General features: G+C 38.4%; 1 protein-coding gene across 2 annotated transcripts in view; it reads right to left on the bottom strand.

The window, feature by feature from the left end:
• Positions 1-21,279, bottom strand: part of GRK3 (G protein-coupled receptor kinase 3) — a 120,649-nt gene that overhangs the window by 11,082 nt on the left and 88,288 nt on the right. For both annotated transcript variants that reach the window (XM_039861994.1, XM_039861995.1), the window contains 7 exons: positions 16,851-16,917; positions 16,283-16,383; positions 12,105-12,171; positions 10,931-11,026; positions 7,265-7,427; positions 4,861-4,997; positions 2,432-2,545 (listed from right to left, as the gene is read on the bottom strand). In XM_039861994.1, the coding sequence (XP_039717928.1) occupies positions 2,432-2,545; positions 4,861-4,997; positions 7,265-7,427; positions 10,931-11,026; positions 12,105-12,171; positions 16,283-16,383; positions 16,851-16,917 (745 nt within the window). The remainder of the gene's footprint in view (positions 1-2,431; positions 2,546-4,860; positions 4,998-7,264; positions 7,428-10,930; positions 11,027-12,104; positions 12,172-16,282; positions 16,384-16,850; positions 16,918-21,279) is intronic.

Raw genomic sequence — 21,279 nt, 5'->3', positions numbered from 1 at the left:
ACAAATGGCCAAAAGGTACACAAAAAAGATGATGCTCAATATCACTAAGTCACTAAAGAAATGCAAATTAAAACCACAAGGAGCTACCACCTCATGCCTGTCAGAATGGCCATCACCAAAAAGGTTAAGAGATAACAAGTGCTGGCGTGGGTTTGGATGTGGAACGGGTGTGGGTGTGGGTGTGGGTGTGGATGTGGACAGATGTGGGTGTGAGGCGTGGGTGTGGGGAAGAGGACCCTGGGCACTCTCGGTGAGACTGCATACTGGTGCAGCCACTATGGAAAACAGCATGGAGGGTCTTTGAAACATTAAAAAGAGAACTAGTTAAAAATATGATCCAGCAATTTCACTTCTGGAAATATATCCAAACTAACTAACTCAAAAAATATATGCACCCCATGTTCATAGCGGCATTATTTACAATAGCTAAGACATGGAAACAACCTTAGTATCCACTGACGGATGAATGGAGATAGATATATAGATATATATCTATATCTATAGATATCTATATATCTATATCTATGTATCTATATCTATATCTACATATTTATATATATTTATATAGATAGATATATAGATATATATTATTCAGCCACAGAAAACAAGGAGATCCTACCATTTGAGACAACATAAATGGACCCTGAAGGCATCATACAAGGTGAAATAAGTCAGACAGAGAAAGACGAATACTGTATGATATAACTTATATGTGAAATTTAACCAACCAACGAACAAACAAAAACACCAAATTCATAGAAAAAGAGATCAGATTTGCAGTTACCAGAGTGAGGGGTATGGACAGGGGCAGGTGGAAGAAGGTGGTCAAAAGGTGCAAACTTCCAGTTATAAGGTAAGTACTAGGGATGTGACGTACAGCACAGTGACTATATTTAACTTTGATGTAAGATATACAGAAAAGTTAAGAGAGCAGACTCTAAGAGTTCTCATCACAAGAATAATTTTTTCTTTTCTTCTTATTTTATCTATATGAGATGATGAATGCTAACTAAACGTATGTGGTCATCATTTTATGATATCTGTAAATCAAACCATCATATTATACACTACACCTTAACCTTATACAATGATGTATGCCAGTTATTTCTCAATAAAACTGGAAAAGAAAAACAAAATGACTCAAGTCTGTAAAATAATACATAAGGAGTTTTGACAAATTTAATATATGTTCACATGCAGTAAATGAAGTAAATAAACCATGTTTTGTATCTACTACTGGTTAGCTCTTTATGCTCTTTACACACACACACACACACACACACACACAAACCCAGTGCCCCAGTAGAAAAGTGTTCAGGAATTAAATCTGGGCTACAATAGTACTTTAGTGAGAGAAACATGATATTTCCCCTTTGAGGAGTCATTTTTGTATCTTACTTTTATTTAAATACACAAACCTTATCTTTAAACATGCTGAAAGATCTGGAAAATTATGTAACAAATAAAATCCTAGTTCCCTGTTAAATACTGGACGGAGTTGCCAGATAGTGTAATCAAGTTATTTCACGTACTTCCTCCTGATGTGTTCTAGTATTTGCATCTTTAAAAATAACTTAATTTGCTGAAAACTTTGTACCTTAGGGCTTTCTTGAGAAGTTTCTTTTTTATTTTATTTTGTATTTCAATTTTTTTTTAATTTAATTTTTTATGGTGATATTGGTTAACGAAATCCAATAAGTTTCAGCTGTATACTTTAACAGTAAGGCATATGCTAAGTTTCTAAGTTCTAAAGCATAGAGTAAGAAAATGTTTTATAACCAGGCAACCATCTTTTTATATATGTATATTATATATATATATATAATATATAATATACATATATTATATAATATATATAATATATGTATTATATATATTATATATATTATATGTATATACATATATATACATATACATATACATATTATATATTACATATTACAATATATATTTATATACTATATACAATATTATGTTATTTATGTTATATGTATTATTATATATCATATAATATATTAATATACAATATATATTATATGTTATAATCATAATACGTAATATAACATAATGATATAATATAATGATATGTAATACAATATATAATATATATAATATATATAATATATAATATGATATGTATTATATACATATTAAATATTGTATATATAATATAAACTATATTATCTTTTATGTATACATACAAAATGCATATGAAACCAACAATATATTTTTAATACATATTTTATATATTAGTACATAATATTCATATAATATATAATATACATTATATCTTTATGTAATATATCAAAACATATGTATAAGAAATATAAAACATATTATATTAATATATACATATATTATTACAAAATATAAGATAATAATACAAAACTGTCTCAAAAGTTTTTAACCATGGAAGGTAAATAATACTCACCTCACATTGCAAGACAAACTGTTTCCCTCCTTTTATCCTCAACAAAATGCATTTTTTGTCTTTAATCTGAGTTTCTTCCACAGACAGAATCTGTTCCATTGTTAGTAAATTTTGCTAACCATAAAAGGAAAAGTTATAAATTACTTCAAAGTATTTAATGATTTCTTAAGTTAAATTAATAATATCAAAAACTACCAGCTTAGAAAAAGTAAAAAAAAAAAAAAATCAGCATTTTTCTTTCTTTAATGGGAGAGGGGGGCGCTGGGCGGGGCAGGATAGCCATAAAGGAATGTATACAAAAGCTCAAATTATAACATCTTAAAGAAAACTGCAAATAAAGGAATGACTCTAGAAGGCCAAACGGCAAAGCTGTTCCCTCAATACAGAATTGATTTTTGAGTGACTATGAATCACATGTATACTTTCTGTATCAAGCACTCGTCTAAATTCCTATCAATAAAGTTGTGAGGGAACAATGACGCACTACACATGATTTACATGAGCCCAAGGTGTGTGGTTGAGTTTTAACACAGAAGCTCAGTAAATGCTAGGTAAAGTTAGCTTGTAAGCTAATGCTATTTTGATAATATCAAAATGGTGTTATCAATATAGGTGACATCCTTAAAAGATTGTCACTCTAGGTCTATAGCATTATTACTTAAGGTGAATGCTATAGTGTCATGAGCACCTTACCATTTTATGTTTTTTTGGATAAATACTCCAGGAATCCTAAATGAAAAACAACACCATCATAAACTCTCATGTTTGCTTTTTCTTTATTTATACCTGTGAATCCACCATGCATACTACGTATCTTCTCAAATAGAACACTAACCATTGACTCTCTTAAAACCAAGATAATTTACTGCATCTGATGTTAAACAAAGGAAGATTTTTTTAATTGTTTTCAAATATCTTGAAAAGTGGGATAATTTCCTTTTGATGGGCACAACAGCAACTTACCAGTAGATAGCATAATAAATGCATAGTGTGCCACTCATTAGCTGGCATTATATATAATAACAATAATAGTAATAATAATACATATGAATTATAACTCATATATAATAATAGATAATACATATATTATAATGTATATATTATATAACACCAGCAGCTGAGTTATAATCAGGGCCCCTCCCCAAAGAGTCTGATTAATCATAACTCAGATCCTAGATGTATTAATTTTTAGAAAATGCTTTCTATGGCATTAGTAATAGTGAGAGGATCTTGTTTATGTAAAATATGGTAATATGCAGTAGCAATCACTCATAATTAAACAGCAACTTTACCAACAGGGGTATAAAAAACACATTCCCAAGTCAAATAATTGGGCTTCTTTCTATCCACACTGCTGATCACTGGAGAACTGATGGGCAGCATTCTGATATATCCAACACATGAACTATGTTTTGAACATGTGGGACCACTGTCTTGCTTAGTTGGTCCTCAATGACTAACCATTCCCTCCCCAAGAGTGGAAGCGTACCACCCACCTGGGCTGGCAGTGTTCCATAGTAACAAGTCCTGGGCTCCTCGCACAGCAGGCACTTAATAAATGCTGCCTGACTTGCTAAAAGGGACAGTGTGGATCAGAAATTTCTTTTTATCTTGTTCACAAATATTAACTCTTGCAAGGACTTCAGAGGGTAGATGTGTCTTCTCGACTATTGTATGGAACCCACTTATAATTTTCTGACTAGGTAGAGATGAAAGGAAGGATGGTTTGGTGACCTTGCCTCGGTGCCAAGCATGACAGCTTACATCATTTACTGCATTTCATTTGCCTTCAACTAGGGGAGGCCAGCTGTATAATGGAGACACTGGGAGTGCGAGCGGAGCCTGGTCAGAATCACTCCTCACTTACAACCGTCTAATGATGTCGTGGGCGCCAGACCTTCCCTCTCTAAGCCTTGGTTCCCTCTTTATAAAATAAGAGTTGGACCCTCAAAGGTTGGTACACATTAAATGAGGTTTTTTTTGTTTTTTTTTTTTTAACAGCACCTGGTTGAAGATAAATATGCAAACAGTTGTCGTAGTTGTTGTAATTTCTACTTCTCCCATTTTATAGATGAGGAAACTGAGGCTTGGAGAGCCAGCATAATGTACTCAAAGTACTCGAGACACTGGTGCCAAAGTCCTGGATTTTTCATCTTGTTTGATCTACTCAACCACTCTCCAGACTTCTTCGAATCTGTTGGCTTTTGACCTCAGTAAATGGCACATTCGGTTTTCAGATATTACAAAATCCTTCCTTGATTCAGAAGTTTAAACGTTACAGTTTGAACATGAAAATCTCATGCATACAAGTTAAAATAGACACACAGAGCTTAGGAGGCTATTTTACAAGATATGCCAGCAATATAAAATAATCACATGACATTCGATAAGAGTAACAGTGAGCACTTGGTAATATGCGTTAGACTTACTCGTGACTCTCCCTCTCCTCTCCATTCAAGTCTGTTTGGAAAGAGGTAAAAATATCGACGCTGCCACTGAGTCAGAAACGGGTTTCCCAGTTTCAGCATGTACCCATGCATAATACAGTCTTTTCCCAGAGCGTAATCTGAGGAATATAAAATAACTATACATTAAATATGCTCTGAAACAGAATGTCTATATTATTCTTGGAAAGAGAGAATTACATTCTTTTTTGGGAAAATCAAGTTTCTATAAAAGTAACACATTGTAGAGATCATTATTTCAGTTTTTAAATGAATGTGAACTGGGAATCTAAGAACAGAGGTTTCTTTAGCTGTTTCTCTACTAAAGTACTAAATAGTTGCTTCTCGATTTTCTGATAAATTCATGATGATGTTCATTTATTGCTCTGAGGGCAAAAGTTTGTTCTCGAACTATTTTTTCAGTATGTAGAACAAGATCTGGAGAATACAGTATAATTAAATTCAAACCACACCCAAAGCACCTCTGTCTCTATGTGGGACTGAGGCTCGATCTTTACCCTACCCCTTATTTTATCAATAATAACGGAATGGGGATTTTCTTGTCGAAGTAAGCCAAAGTAACACAAAGATCAAAACCTGTTTACTCCTTGACTTAGTTATGTTTATCCCTCGAATATGTGGTTATGTAGAGAGACTCAACATACTCATGTTGAATCCCGATTACCCTTTTATAGTAAAGTACTGACTCAAAAATAAAATAAAAAAGGTTAATTTTAAGTGGCTTGCTTTGCCTTTATTAAGAGCTTGGGTGATTGTGCTAAGATAACTCATTCGCTTCCTCAGTCATTCATCCAACAACTATTAAGTGAGCGCCTAAACGCTGGGCACGTTCTAGGCATTCCGGATTCAGCAGTGAGTAAAAAAGACAAAACTCCTTGCCTCCAGGGAGCTTTCATTCTGGTAGGAGATTCAGACACAGTCAAACAAGCAATATCCATGCTGTGTTGCAGGAGGGGGAAAGAACAAACGAAGACGGAACCAGGGTGGGTCAGCTGTGACGGGGTGTGAGCTTCACGGAGGTGCCATTATGACGGCAACTGTGCCAGCACTTCTAAACCGTATTCGGAGTCCAAGTTTTCACTCCAGAGATCTAAGCCTAGCCTATACTGTTCTGTAAAGGTGACTTCTGAGATCTTTAACCGAGACCTCATTATGCCCAAATTAATTACTTAAACATGAAGACAAATACATTAATTTGTTAGACGCTCCAATTATAGCTCTAATTAAAAGGAAACGCTTCAGCAAGGTCATTTTTTCCTGGGTCTAATTTGTCAAGATTCGAGTGACATCAGGGTCCTCCCTGGAGCGAATTACCATTGATAGAATTTCCTGTGTAAAATCCACTACAGCAAACACAGTCTGGAGTAATCTCAATGGAGCTGTTCTCTATAGAACAGCTTAGAAACAAAGCCCCTTTCCCTGCAGAACGGAGGTAGGCACAGTCAAAGGGTCGGAATGTTCCGTTGGTGTACTCAGGGCACTTTTACATAGGAGTAATTCATCTAGCATCGAGGACACTTTTTTCAGTAGATGATAAATGCTACTGAGAAACTGTGGACAAGACTGGTAAAGACTGAAGATGCCCCCCTGCAAAGTAACCTAGTCGTGGAACAAAATTGTTTCCGATCATTTTTATTATATAAAGTTAATATCAAAAGGTCTTTGCTTGGAGGTAAAATAAAATAGTATCCCCTACCATAATCATCAACCACAATAAATCTCAATATCCAAAAACCACAAAATGATAGAAAAATCGAGAGTGACAATTTTGGGTGCATTAAGAATAATTAATTAATACTCGATATTATGTTGTCTACTTGGAAGTCCAAATAGGGCACTCAAATATTATAAATAAAAATATGGTTTGGTGATTCTTTATTGCTGTTTGTATAAATACATTTATCTCCTGACAAGTTCCTCACTAGGACCAGCTGCATACTTTGCTGGGCCCAGTAAAAAGTGAAAATGCAGGCGCCTTGATCAAAAATTAAGAATGTCAAGGTGGTAAGTGACAGCAGAGCATTAAACCAAGTGGGGTGACCTATGAGACTGCACATGCCCGCGACACTGGTCCTGTTCCTGACACCGCAATACTCACTCTTTAAGGAAAAGCTTCCAAACTTGCCCCCAAACACTCCAAGATAAAAGGACATACTAACAAAATGCTGCCATCTTCATACATTTTTATTTTTATGTTGACTAAATATTTTGAAATATTATACTGAACTTTTGAAGCCAGATAAAACTAAAATAACTTTCCCTCACTCTACTGGAAAGTACTTTATGACCCAAATACGTTTTCAGCTTTACGAGCAATTTTGAAAATTCACTGCATTAGGAATATCTTGAGAGACATTAACTATGTTACCTTCTTCATGGCCAAGTTGCTTATTTTTAGCTCTCTTCCTGGCCTCGATTTTATCCGTGTCTGCGTTTACTGCTTCATAAACGGTTTCCGCTACTTCCTGCTGCCAGCGTTCAGAGATTACCAAAGGGAAGTTCTTGTAGAGTTCTTGGTCGCAATCAAGAAGCTTATTTTAAGAAATCAAGATATTTGTGATTTAACAAACTTACAAAGGCAACAGATTCAGCAGCATCATAATTGTACATAGGAAGGTAACTAGATGACAGCATACAATCATGTAGAACAATTTAATTGTCATAAATCTCTACTAATGACAACCAAGCAACCGAGACCCACAAATGGTTATAACTGATGAGCACTTTACTTTCAGTCCAAATCAGTTAAGTTTACCCCGATCTTCTAAAGTATCTTCATTGCATTTTTGCCTGTGAAAGCTAACCTATACAGGGTTTTATCTGAAGTTCTATAAGGTTCTGATCACAAAATTAAAGTTCAGTCATGGTGAGGATATCTTATTTGTACTGAAAATAGACTTGGATAGTTTTAGAAACAATTAAAAGGGAGGAGCCAGGAGAGTTTTCTAACCACCTTCAATTAATCTGAAAAGTGAGAAAAACAAAAGGTAAACTAAGCCACCTTTACCATTCATTCCATGAATTTCAACTAACCCAAATTTAAAAGTATCATCGAATGTATAAGCATGAAGCTCAACATATATGAAATTTAGGCAACTTAGCCTTTAAGAGATGCTGTAATAAAAATTACACTTAATGATAGCATTTCTTTTCCAAACTGTTACTCAAACTTTCTTCATTCTTCCCCCTTAGTGAGGCTGCACTCTGAAAATGAGCAAAGAAAATGGTTTGATGCATCAGAGCTACAGTTTTGTGACAGAAAGGCTAGTGATTCTTCTGATAGAAAATAATGCATGTGTCCTTCAAAAGCACAAATCCCTTTAGAAACTTGGTTTGCTGACTCCTTTGTCTGAGAGATAAGTACAGATGGTCTTTGGCTTTATGATGGTATGAAAGTGATACGCAGTCAGTAGAAACCATACTTAGAATTTTGAATTCTGATCTTTTCTAAGGCTAGCAATGTGCAGTACAACACCGTCTTGTGATGCTGGGCAGCGCGAGTGAGATGATGTTGCCCAACTGTAGGTAATATATAAGTGTTCTGGGCACATTTAAGGTCGGCTGGGCCAAGCTACGATGTTTGGTAGGTTAGGTGTCCTAAATGCATTTCAGTTTACAACATTTTCAACTTAGAATGGGTTTATCAGGCTGTAACCCCATCATAAGTCAAGGAGCATCTGTACTGGATAGATATTATAACAGGCAAGTTACTTAGAAGGAAAGAAAGAGCAAGGATGAAACGCCAGAAGAACTTGCACCCAAGTCCCAATCTGGGGCGTTCTCCATCTACTTTTACATTAGCCTATTACGATAATGTGCTGGTTTTAAGATCACTTTGATTCACAGAACCTTTCCCCTTTCCATTTTATTCGGATGTCCAAATTAGGCCCAGAGCTGAAATCCTCGGCTGTTCTGAGTGTGAGCACTAGAGGTGTCTGCACACCCATATGTGTCAGTGTGTGTGTGCTAGGGTGTTAGAACACCAAGGCCAGAAGGGATCCCTTTGATTAGAGACACTGGGACTGAGTCTAAAGAGTTTGGCAAAAGTGAAAACACACTCCTTTCCTAAGTAGTTGTTCTGAAATGGTCAACTCTGCTTTATATACAAATCTTTCCAACTCCTATAATTTCAGAAAGCCTTGATCTTTATGACTTGGCCTATGTTGTTAAAAATGACTAAAACACAGAAGAAAACATATCTATATGTGAAGTTTTTTTTGTTTGTTTGTTTGCTTTAAAGAATAATGTATTGTTTGGGCTGCTTGTTTAAAGATAGAGAATAAACAGTTTCTTAAAATGCAGATTCCTGAGCTGAACTAGGACATCCTGGGGCCAGGACCAGGGCTCCTCACTTCTAGCTATAGCCCTGCCACATGCCACTTCCTGTTGTAAGTGTGCTCATTCTCAGCTCTTGGTCAGGAAGAACCAAAACCACAATGATAGAAGCTACTAGTGTAAGAATCGACAATATGCCAGGAGACTTAAACAGGTTATGTCATTTATGATCAGAGAAAGCTTGGCAATGGATCCAGTCACCTGACAGGGGAAGAAAAGCAAAGCTCACGGGGTTACCTAAATGGCCCCAATTCACTCAGCTAATAAGTGCAGATCTGAGCCCAGAATGTGTGACTCCAAAGCCCAGATTATGGTTTACAAAATTTAAAGAATGAGAATCTCTTTTTAACACTGAAAATTTTCGTGGGCTCCCACATCATAGTTGTTTTATTTTTAGCACCCTTTGATGGAGAGTAGTACATCTGATGACAAAATTCTGTTGTGACAGCAGTAATCCTTTTAAATAGCTTTGTAAATGGACTGTTCCCCAAAGCACTGCTGTAGACTGGTACTTACACGCCTGACTCATCATGTCTGTCCAGGCTACAAAAGATGCCTAATGGTCACACTGCTGTCTCCTAGGAGAGCCACTGCTCCAGACCACAGGGGTGGCCTTGACTTTCTCCACATCTCCTTCTCCTAACCTCTCGCTCCTGGGAAGCCTGTCCCGTGAACACCGCAATCGCATTTACAACAGCCTCTCCTATCCTAACACCCACTGCCACTCCCTTCCCCAGTTCCCGACTCCCCGTGGCCTCCTCATCCTGCTCTCACTGGCTGCTCTCCTTCTCCACAATCTTCACATCTTCCTCCAGCCACTTATCCACCCTTCCTCTCCCCATATCCTATCTGGTTCCAGTTCTGTGGCTCTCTAATGACAGCCCCTGCTGGGTCCTGGCATTTCACTTGTCAGTCTTTTATCTATACTTCGCAGTGTGGGTGTTCATAGTGCTGCAGCCTTCTGGAGGGAGAAGCTACTGGTGGGGAAATGACGGGGCGGGGGCAGCTTAAATAAGAAAGGTGTAAACACAGGCAGCTGAAAGGCGACAGGGAGCATCTAGGAGGGTCTGGAGAAATTCTGGAGGAAGCTGTGAACGTGGGGCAGATGAGAGCGTGACATGTAGTGATACACTTTGACTTTGCATCCTAAAGAAGGGGGTTTGTCTCATGACTCACCATCTGTAATTATATCTTGTCTACTTAGAAAAATAATGATATGAACAAAAGTTTGAAAAGTGCAGAGGATTATATTAAAAAACCAATGATTACTTCACTTTTGATTGACAAATGCAACATGATTCATGCTGTTTTCTCCTTTAATTCTAATACAGAAAGATCTAAATGCTTAGAAGATTAAGATGACTGGCTCTTGGGCACAAGGAAAACTATGTTTGCTTTCACACAGTTGTTTTATCCTGCTTCCCATACATTCAAGTTTTATTTCAATCACAAATATATCCAAATCAGTCAAAATGTGACCATTTTGCAGTTTATCAACATAAAGTGATTAGTCCAAAAAAAGCTTTCACAGTTTCTAATTAGGTCCTTGACTTCTACATTCTCCAAATATGTAAACATTCATTTATAAGTTACATTCCACAAACAGGCCAATACTAAGACAATCGCGAAGTTTGATTTCCAATTAAAAAAAAAAAACCCTACCCTCCAAAAAACCTGAAAGCAAACATCGCGCATGTACCTTGATGCCTTTGGTGTCCTCTTCATCAAATGAACCAATGTCAAAAGCATCAGCAGCGTTGACTTCTCCCCGGGGAGGAATCAAGGGTGGAGGGTACTGGAAGACCCAAAGAAGTAAGGTTCAGTTACTCTGACAGCCTCATGGCCCCATCCCGACCTATCATGCTATGGAGAGAACACAGTGTAAGATCTTAATATGCTACACTCTGTGCACTACAGTCTAACGTATACGAATCATATTACATGATTACATGTTTCACAGATGAGCTTGTGCACTGAAGGCCTCAAGGAAGACTCCAGATTTTAGACAAATTTAAGTAGAAGAAAAAAGACTCAGGTCCAGTCTTAAATAATTATTAAATATAATGAAGTCTCAAGACTGCACATTGCACCAGCTCGACCTTAAGAAAGCACATTCTCTCAGGTGATGGAGGTACCACGTTCCATATGCTAGAGCCTTAACAGGGCAGACAAAGCGCTCCACAATCAGGGTCCTGAGGCCAATGCTGGCTGAAGCAGAGCTCGCTCTAATTCTAATCAGTAGGACTAACAGATCATGTCTCCACAGTATGAGTCCACGCAAAAACAAGTCCAAAGCTGATAATCAACATTTTTAAAAAAACTTTAATTTGGACGTTTTCCTATATTAATGAGACTATAAAAATATCTTAAAATAAGGAAAGGGAATTATGCTGATATACAATCATGCTAATTCTTAAGTTATATGGTGCTGGGCTGGAAAGTATATTTACGTTTTTGACAAATGTTTCTTGTACACTGTTATATAGAAAAATATAAAATACAGTCCATGTTGAAATAAGAAATCAAGAGGATGAGCAGCTAAAGCTAAAAGAGTCTCAATTATATGGACATTTGAATTAGTTAGATAACTGCTCCATTTCACCATTTATTATTTTATATAGAAGATATTTTTAAAATGTTTACAAGAGGGAAATGAAGAGAGAGAAATTTCTCCCAAAGGAGTCAGCCATATGGCCACACTGGATAGAGAGCAGGAAGGACACTCTGGACAGGGAAACTGGGGCGGAAGGGACCCTGGGGACAGAACCAGGACGTGGAGATGGAGACGAGGAGCACGAAGCAGACGGACTAACAGATCATGTCTCCACAGTACGAGTCCACGCAAAAACAAGGTGGGGGTCCGGAGGGAGTACCTTTTGTAAGTAGACATGCTGCCAGTCAACGCCTTTGAAAAAGCTGTGTTCTTTCACTTCCTGTGCACTGTAGAAGAGAGAGTCATAACAGTGGTGAGTGTGTATTTGGAAATCTAAGAAATATTTGGCAAAAATCATCTCCTATTAAGAACACAGAAGAGCAACTATTTCCAGTTCCTGAAGCAAGTAAAATATGCTTCAAAACAACACAGAAACACTGTGATGTTTAGAAACACACACACACACACACAATATCATCAATATCATCACATTTTTCTCGTAATCACGAGAACAAATTTAAATGGGAATGAAAGACCTACGTGTTAGAGATTTACAGCGACGCCTACAAGTTGCGAGATAAAATGAGAGGAATATGAAGCACCAAATATTTTGAAGCAAACTAGAATTCTAATCTAATCGTGCATGCCAACCCCCTTTATACATTTAAGAAGCACGTCTTCCTGAGGATCGTTACTAAAGCTCAGTTTATGCAGAACAGAAGTTGTACACCTTGAGGAAAGCCTGAGTCAGGGATATGCATATTCTCAGTGCCCCCCACTTACGGTTCTCCCCCAGCCCTGGTCTTGCTGCTGAGCCCCAGAGCTGGTTCTTGGCCCTTGTCCTCTACAATCACTCCCTGGGTGACATCACCCTGTCCGGGCCTTTAAGTGCCCTATGCTTACAGGTGACTCTCAAATCTGTACCCCAGATGCCGACCTTTGTCCTACACTGCAAAGGGCCCACCTATTCAGGTGTCCACTTCACATCTCCACTTAGATGAGAATAAAAGGTCCAAAGCAGAATTCCTGACTTTCCCTCCTTCCCATCTCAGGCCAATAAGCCAGGATCGTCCCCCATTCTTCTCTTCCCTCACACTCTACGGCCAACCCTCAGCATGTCCCGGGCCTGACTACTTCTCAGCACCTCCAGTCCTCAACGCCATGCTCAGGAGGGGCAGTGGTGTCTTTGATCATGGAGGAGATGCTAAATGTCCTGCTCTGCATCCTCCCGAGGGAACACCAAAACACATCCGAGCCACCGTCCAGGTCATGGTCACCATCATAGCTCACTTGAACTGCTCTAATTACCTTCTTTCTGCCTCCCGGCCTCCACCCTTTCCACCACAGTCTGCAGCCCACCCACTTCGTATAGCACCCAAATCACCACTCACCGCCAAAACTCTCCAGAGCCTTCCTGTGCACTTACGATAAAATCCAGCACCTTACCTGGCACACACAAGGGCCTGTGGGGCCTGGCCCAAGCCCATCATCATTTGGACCCATTTTCGTTTTTGACTTCTCTCCCCTTGCTCCTCAGCTTTCTTGCTTTTCTAAATCCTAGAAGCTCGATTCTGCCTCAAAGCCCTACCCTTGCTGACCTTTCTGCCTAAAATGTCCCTACCCAACCCGCTTTGCAAGGCTGGTGTCTCATCTACCGCACTACCCTGTTTATCTCATTCATGTGTTTATCATTGTCTGTAGTCATCTTACTTATTTGATTGTTTCTATTATGTCGCCCTCCCCTCCCCCTACCCATCTATGAGGTAAGCTCCGAGAAGGCAGGGCCTATCTCTCTTGTCCACTGTCTCAGCCCCAGCACTGAGGAGAGTGCCTGGCACTCAGGGAGTGCTCAGTAAATAGTTACCGAATGGATAAATGAAATCCAAGTTGAAGTGTGTCCCTTTGCATTTTCATCACCAACACTTAGGTGATTTTCTTATTCTGTTTCATTTGGTGCTCGTCATTGTCTACACATTAAATGTAGTAAGCTAAAAGAAGTTTATGTGTGTGTGTGTGTGTGTGTGTGTGTGTGTGTGTGTCCAAGCAATTAGAAATACCCTGTGGAGAGAAGAATTCTGGTTCAAGTCAGTGATTAAGCTTGGGTGTGCAACTTTGTTCCTTTCTAACAATCACTAAAATGACAGAAGGGGAACATGGAGACATAAACCCACCACAAAGAGACAGAGGACCATCAGCAGACAAGATGGGAGTGGACAGAGGGGCAGTGACTAATGGCAAAATGTAGAGCTTGCCACCTGGGAGACTGAGATGCTGAGCTCCAGGCTCACAGGGTGTGTGTGGGGTAAGACACAGGCTGAAGATAGAATATTAGTTGGAACTATATATGGAACCTTTGAAACACACACACACACACACGCATGCACGCATGCTCACATATGCATGCACACATGTCCACCGAATTTTCTTCCTCCACATCCAACCCCCAAACACCAGCAGCTAGGTGTATATTCTAATGGGGGGAAGGACCTCTGAAAGGTTCTACTTTAAGAAATTAAACCTGCTAAAGATTGTAAAAAGCGATCAGTAAAAAGGTTGGAAATTTAAGCTCTCAGAAAGTGAAAAAGAATCAAAGCAAAGATACAGATAATGCTCGAGGTCAAGGGCATTGATGACCATTCCAGAAATCACAACATCCATCTAACAGGGGTTCTAAGAGCTAAACAAGGAAATGGAGGTGAGGAAATGTCAGATAAATAAAAAATAAGCTGAAGAACATAAGTCTTCCAAGTAAAAAGGACTCTAAGTGCCTGACGTAATGAGTGATAACAGTTCTGTGACCAGCACCAACTGTTCACTTGTACACCATAAAGCAATACGTTCAAAGCTCTGGTGGGAGATTATTATTCATTTAGAGTGCTATATCCAGCCAAAATTCGATCAAGTTTGAGGACAGCAGGAGACCACTCTGGATATGTAGAGACACAGAAAGTTTACCTCTTACCCCCTCTCTATTAGGAGTTACTTGAGGACATGCTCTAGTTAATGGAGCGGGGGATGGGCCCAGGAAAACAGAAGGCATGGGATCAAGTAAATGGCAGATTCAACCAGGGACGTGTTGGATAGAATGATGCTGCTCAGCAGAAATAGGGCGCTTGGTTGTCATTGAAGCTGGTAGGTTTGAGTTCTCCATGAAAGAAATTCAGAGGGAAATGAAAGTCCACATATACATATGGATATCTCATATATCTATATATCTATATATCTATATCTATATATCATATATGAACTTAAGATTCATTACCAGGCTATGTAGAAACTATGTAATGAGCACACTGATGGTGCCATAAAGTATAAATACTACTTCTTCACTTGCAACTTTTGAAATCAGCCTAGGTGCAAAGCACAAAGATGGATTATGATCTTGCAGAATAGAGAGTAAGTATCAACGTGACAATGTAAAAATCAAAATTAACAATGACGAAAACTAGTCAGTGGGAGAGAAGATGACAGTGAAAGACAGGAATGCCAAAACCTTCACTTTATAAAGTGGGGACTCAAGATCCTGTTTATAATTGATGGAACGAGGTACAACTGGATAAGTATATAATTTAAAGTGACAAATGTTAAGCAAAAGAGAAACCAAAAATAGTGTTTCAATTCTTTTCAGAAGGTAGGAGAAAGGGAAGGCTCTGTAGAAAGTAATGAGCGAGCTAAATCTTCATCTGTTATAGTAGGAATAGGTAATTTCTCAAATTAATAAGGAAATTGCATATAACACATTATTTGGCTATCTATATAATATACATATAATATGTATACATATGCTACTCTAAAATACACACACACACATATATGTGACAGACATATATATAACATACGTTTAAAAGCTGTTTCTTATGCAAAGCAAGCCTGCCTAGGAATGGGAAGATAAGCAAGGCGGGGTTGGGGAGAAGTAGGGGAAAAGTCTGTTCTAAGTCCTCTAAAAGCTTCCCAGGTATTACTGGTTTTTTTTTCTTGGACTTTTTTTATTTTTTTATTTTTTGCAGGGATAGGGGACAGATAGAATGTATAAGATGGCAGTCAGTCAGTTATGCATTAAATATGTGAGAACCTGATCAGAATATTAAACTACCATAATTATAAATAAATCATTACTAAAACTTAACCAAATAAACTACAAAATATCAGAATTCCTTTCCACCATCATGATCAATTTTTAAAGTTTAAAAGTTAGCATTTCCTTCAACTTGTTAATTATAAAACACATGGGACAATACACATATTTCCTATGTGATTTCCTACCCCTCCCACCCCCCCACCCCGCTTCCTGGAATCAAAATGGACAATAATTACAGACTAGAAATGATTTCTGATATATTGAAAATGCCTGTTTTGCTTTCTGGGAAAAGACTCTGACAGGAGGAAACAGCAACCTACCCGCCTCCACGACAGCCAAGTCGCTTGCTAACGTCTCGCTGCAGCAAGCCCTCCAGAAGGGACTTGAGTTCAGGGGAGAAGGCTTCTGGAAGTTCCACATTCTGAAGGAAAAAAATAATACAACTTCGAAAATGCGCTCATGGAAACAGTGCCCTCACACTCAACCAGATTTAAAGGTCATCTCATGGATAAAGATAGTGTTAAAAACTACAGATTCATCAGGGACATTTACTCTAAAGAAATATAAAATGGTTACTAATCATTTTCAAAGTCGATCCACGGGCTGGGGCTAGGTGAGAAGGATCAGAAGGCCTCCTTGCTCTTCTGCATCTCAGTAATTTTACCTTTTATTTGATTATTTTCGTTTTGTTCTAGATTTAATATGTCCTTCTCTTACTGATTGTTAGCAAATCTTGACTTTTGTCTTGCTATCTATTTCCATTAATTTTTCTTTTAGAAGTTCTTCTAGGGATTGTATCGTCACTCATTTATTTTAAGAGAGCAAATTTTTACATTCGTTGTAATAGAAACACAAATACGAATAAAAAAGAGTTTTTAATCTCCTTACCACGGTGAGTGTCATCCGGTCTATTTCATGCTTATCTTTGGTTTTATGTTGTCGGAAAGGGCTGTGACTGTGGAAATAAAAAAGTCTATTATAATGTGGTACCAGGTAACTTAGCACATATTGCTGACTAATAAATTATTGTCTATCATTATTCATTCAAAACTACAGAAATACAAAAGCCATACATACTTATGATTTCCAGAGAAAAATTAGTAACCAGATATGTTAGGTTCTGAAAGAGTAAGGTTTACACTTATTCGAATTGCCTGACCTCTTGTCATTGAAGCCATGGCACTAAAATATGCTTTAGCAAATACATTCAAAATATTTTTAAACATCATTAGAAAAAAAATAATACTAGCCAACAGTAGTCATGAAATAAAAGTCATTTATATAACATTTGTCACATTAGTGTTTGAGATAATTTTCATACAATTTTTTTTTCAGTAAAATAATTAGTCCCTAAAACCACCCAAGGAACTGCAGTCAAACCGAAATGAACACACTTCCCCTCTAGAAACCAGTCATTTTAAGCTGTAAATTCCTTTGATAACAGAGATAAACTAACCGTTGTCCCCCAGATCCTGCAGAGTTCTGAGACTGCTTATTCATGTTTTACTTATGGAGACCCTAGACTTAAAAGTCAGAAAACCTGGGTTCAAGCTGTGACATGGCTGTTTACTGGTTGTGAGCCAGTCATGTAAACCTTCAGCATCAATTTCTTCATTTGTAATGGGGCATAATGCCACATATGTCACAGAAATGGTGAAGGAACCACCCAAATAATCACTATGCTCGCAGTAAGACCATGGCAGTTTACAGACAGTATCTAATATAGAAATCATCTGACATTAACTAAGATGAATTTGATAAACTCTGTAAAATAAATTATTCTTACTCTTTACCATGTTTTTTAAACTCTGGGAAAGCTTGCTTTTAAAGGAAATCTTATAATTCAAAGAGACTAGTAAACATGCAAATTAGAAAACCATGGCCTTATTTATTTACTTGAAAATTAAAGAAGAGCTATATATGATTGAGTTTTCTTATAGTAAGACATGCCTGTAAAATTACTAATCCTACAGATTTATTTATAAGGAATACATAACATAATCTGAGGCAAGATATTATGTAAAATATTTTAAAGTTAACTCTATAAAATGGATTAACTCTATAAATGATTGATATGTTGAACACATAAGTCAATGGGATTTAGAAAAAGAAATAAAACTCCATTATCCTTGCACTACCACTTACTGCCACTGATCGGGCCATCCTACTGAATTAGTTAAGTTATGCACTGAATCATCTCTTGATGAGATCATTATATTTCAGAACATTTACTATCTTAAATATTTTAATTTTCACTTTGTACAAGAGAGGGCACTCTAACACTTTATTTTCTTTCTTATTATGCAATGAAATACAAAGTAATTTCCATCTCTAGCAAACATTAATTTTGGGAAAAAAAAGCTAAACGAGGTAAATTAGTACTAAGCAAACATATGCTAATCTTTGAAATAGGTTTTGACTGGAAATATTCTTTTCACCTAAATTGTTTCCAAGGAGAAAAATATAAAATTATTGCATTTAAAAAGCAAACAGGATATAACAGCAAACAACATCTATTCTTTATAGGATATTATAATTAAAAAAAAAAAAAACACTACTTGCACCGGTCTTTCATGCAAAATACAGATATTAACACATTCATGGTTCAATAGAAAAAGAATAAAAGTTCATTAAATCTTACTAAAACCTTGGTCTCTGTGCTTGACACAATTGTTTCCACCCCCACAAAGTTCCTTAATATATAAAAAAGGATTTTTATTCATTATAAAGATCTCTTCACGTTTCAGTAAATCCTGATGTGGCTCCTGTGTGCAATGCCAGAGCACCCCGTTCCTGCTCTTGACCCCTTGTACTTGCCTGCATCTGACGCCGGAAGGAAAGGGCTGTATCCTGACACTTGTAGAGAAGGACCACTGTGTTCTGACAGAAACGCTCTGTGCTAAATTTAAAAAGTCTTTCATGAGACCAGAGGGAGGCTTAAAAGAGAACTGGAGTTAAAGTTAGCAGTGCCAAAAACATTTCCAGCACATGGGTCCTATCACTACAAATCCCATTTTATAAATATAGTTTATTCCGTGTCTGACTCTAGAAGAAATAACTGAAAATGCGTTTCAGCTTTTCAGTTCTGTGCTGGAGTGTTGAGAAAGTTTGGTCTTGCAAGTTAAAAATTTGATGCACATCTGTTTCCAATGTATTCTTGATTATTCTTTGTGAACAAAACCAAAGATTCTGTTTCTATTTTGGAAAATGTTAAAGAAAACCTACGATAGTAATAATCTCCATTCGGAGTGAGGCACGTGGTGCTCACAGATCCTGTGTGATCACAGCTGCTCCCTGATGCAGCCCGCTTTAAATAGGAGACAGCGACAGGCTTGTCAACAGCTTCCAATGTGAGCCGAGTTATCCCAACAGCATAGGCAACGTTCCGACCACATCAGGGAACATTATGGGAACAAAATTCACATGGGCAGTGGTCAGATGTGGCTTTTCAATCACAGATAGATTGGGAGAGCTGCAAAGCTCCCCCAAACAAGCTGGGAAACCGTTCAAAACATGATAAATGATAGGGACAGACAGACATACACACACGCACTGTTAGCAGTGAAACAATAAGTTCAAAATCAATACCTTTATAATTACAAATGATTAAAAACTCTTATATCAAAAATTAATTTTAGAATACGAAAAAGATTGCATGTAACATTACATGCTATTTGTTTTGAACCTAAGCAAATAGCTGCCAAAATAATTATAAACATTCCTTTTTCCCTACATGGAACAAACTCGTTAACCTCAGGCAGAGGTCATCTCTCCCCAGACCACCACGTGGGCTCTCTCCCTGTGTCTGACACATCCAGGGACAGACAATCAATGGTGACAAGCTTCAGATCAAGGCTATTGCCACATCGATTCTTTCCCTTAAGAGACATCTGACATCCAGATTGAGGCTCACGATGGCGATTCAACACATCTTAACACACAGATGCTCTTAAGTATCTGACAAAGGCATTTGAAGTGGAAGTAGTAACCAGCACCCAAACACGTGGTCTCGGAATGGCTTGGTCCATTACTGTGAGTCCAGGGATGCAAACGTGTTCTCCAGCCCGGACAATTCTCACATCCAGGTTCCTTTCTCTCATGCTCTGTGGTCTTGTTCCAGGGTGTTCAAGACAAAACGAGGGGTGCTGAGAAGTGTCGCAGCAGAAGCAGTGAGACACACTGGTCATTGCAAGACATATTCAGTCACAGAAAATAGAAGCAAAAAAGACCTTTGGGTCCACAGGTTCAACCTGCCTGCACAGATGTGGGAAGAGCAGTTTGTCATCTTTGGCGTTGCCCACCTTTTGGGCTGGATCATTCTCTGCTGGGGCAGTGGGGCTGTCCTGGACATTGTAGGATGTTTAGCCGCGTCCATGACCTCTGCCTGCTAGATGCCAGAAGTAGCCCCTCCCCAAGTTGTGGCAAGCAAAAACGTCTCCAGGCATCACCAAGCACCTCTGGGGTTGAGCATGAGCACTGGGTAATGGCTGGCAAGGCGTCTGGTTCCTTTCTGAAGGACTGCCACTGTGGCTAATCTGCGAGAGCGCAGGGATGGAAAGGGGACAGGCTGCTCTCCATGTCTGTGCCCAGGAGGCCCCCGCGGTCCAGTGCTCTTCCCCTCACCCTCTTGCTCTGCTTGTTTCAGTTTCTTAGGCCCTTCGTGCCCGAGAAGAGACAGCTGCTCAGGCTCCCTTCTCTGCAGTGTATGAAAACTGGATACGATGCTTCCACATATATTTTCGAGGTTTTCCCACGTGCAACCTTGTGAGGAAGTGGAACAGCTGACATTATCTGCTCATTTACAGCTGAGGGGACAAAGGCTCCTGGGCATAGTCCCATCTCCTGCAGACCCCATCACAGCACTTTGCTTCTGAAGAGCCCTCAATAAACATCAGCGTAATAAAAGCAACTGACATTTTATAACCACAGACTGGTAATGATATCACCATCTTCCCAACTACCTTGAATCTAAATTCCTATCCCTCTACCTCCAAGCATCCACTGGAAAAAAAAAATCGTGTAGCGTTATGGACTCTTAACTACAATATTATTAAGTCATTGCCTCCTCTCTGGTCCCAGTGCAGGGTGCTGGCCCAAGCGTTCTTGCCTTTTGCCTGGGTTCTTACCCATGCCTCCTTCTCTGTCTCTCTAATGTGCCAGGCTCCATGCTCCCGCCAGATCTCCTTCCTGGACAACCAAGCCATGCCCCTCCTTTGCTTCAAAAACTTCAGTCTTTGGGGCCTCAAGATCTTACAAAGTTCCAACTCCACGCGTGAATTTTAGACCCTTCCCAGTTTTGACCCAATTTTCTCAACCT

Source organism: Pteropus medius, unplaced genomic scaffold, assembly GCF_902729225.1.
Source record: "Pteropus medius unplaced genomic scaffold, Ma_sr-lr_union100, whole genome shotgun sequence".
NCBI classification, from domain to species: Eukaryota; Metazoa; Chordata; class Mammalia; order Chiroptera; family Pteropodidae; genus Pteropus; species Pteropus medius.
The sequence above is the reverse complement of the archived record's forward strand: the minus strand, read 5'-3'. Positions and strand labels throughout refer to the sequence as shown.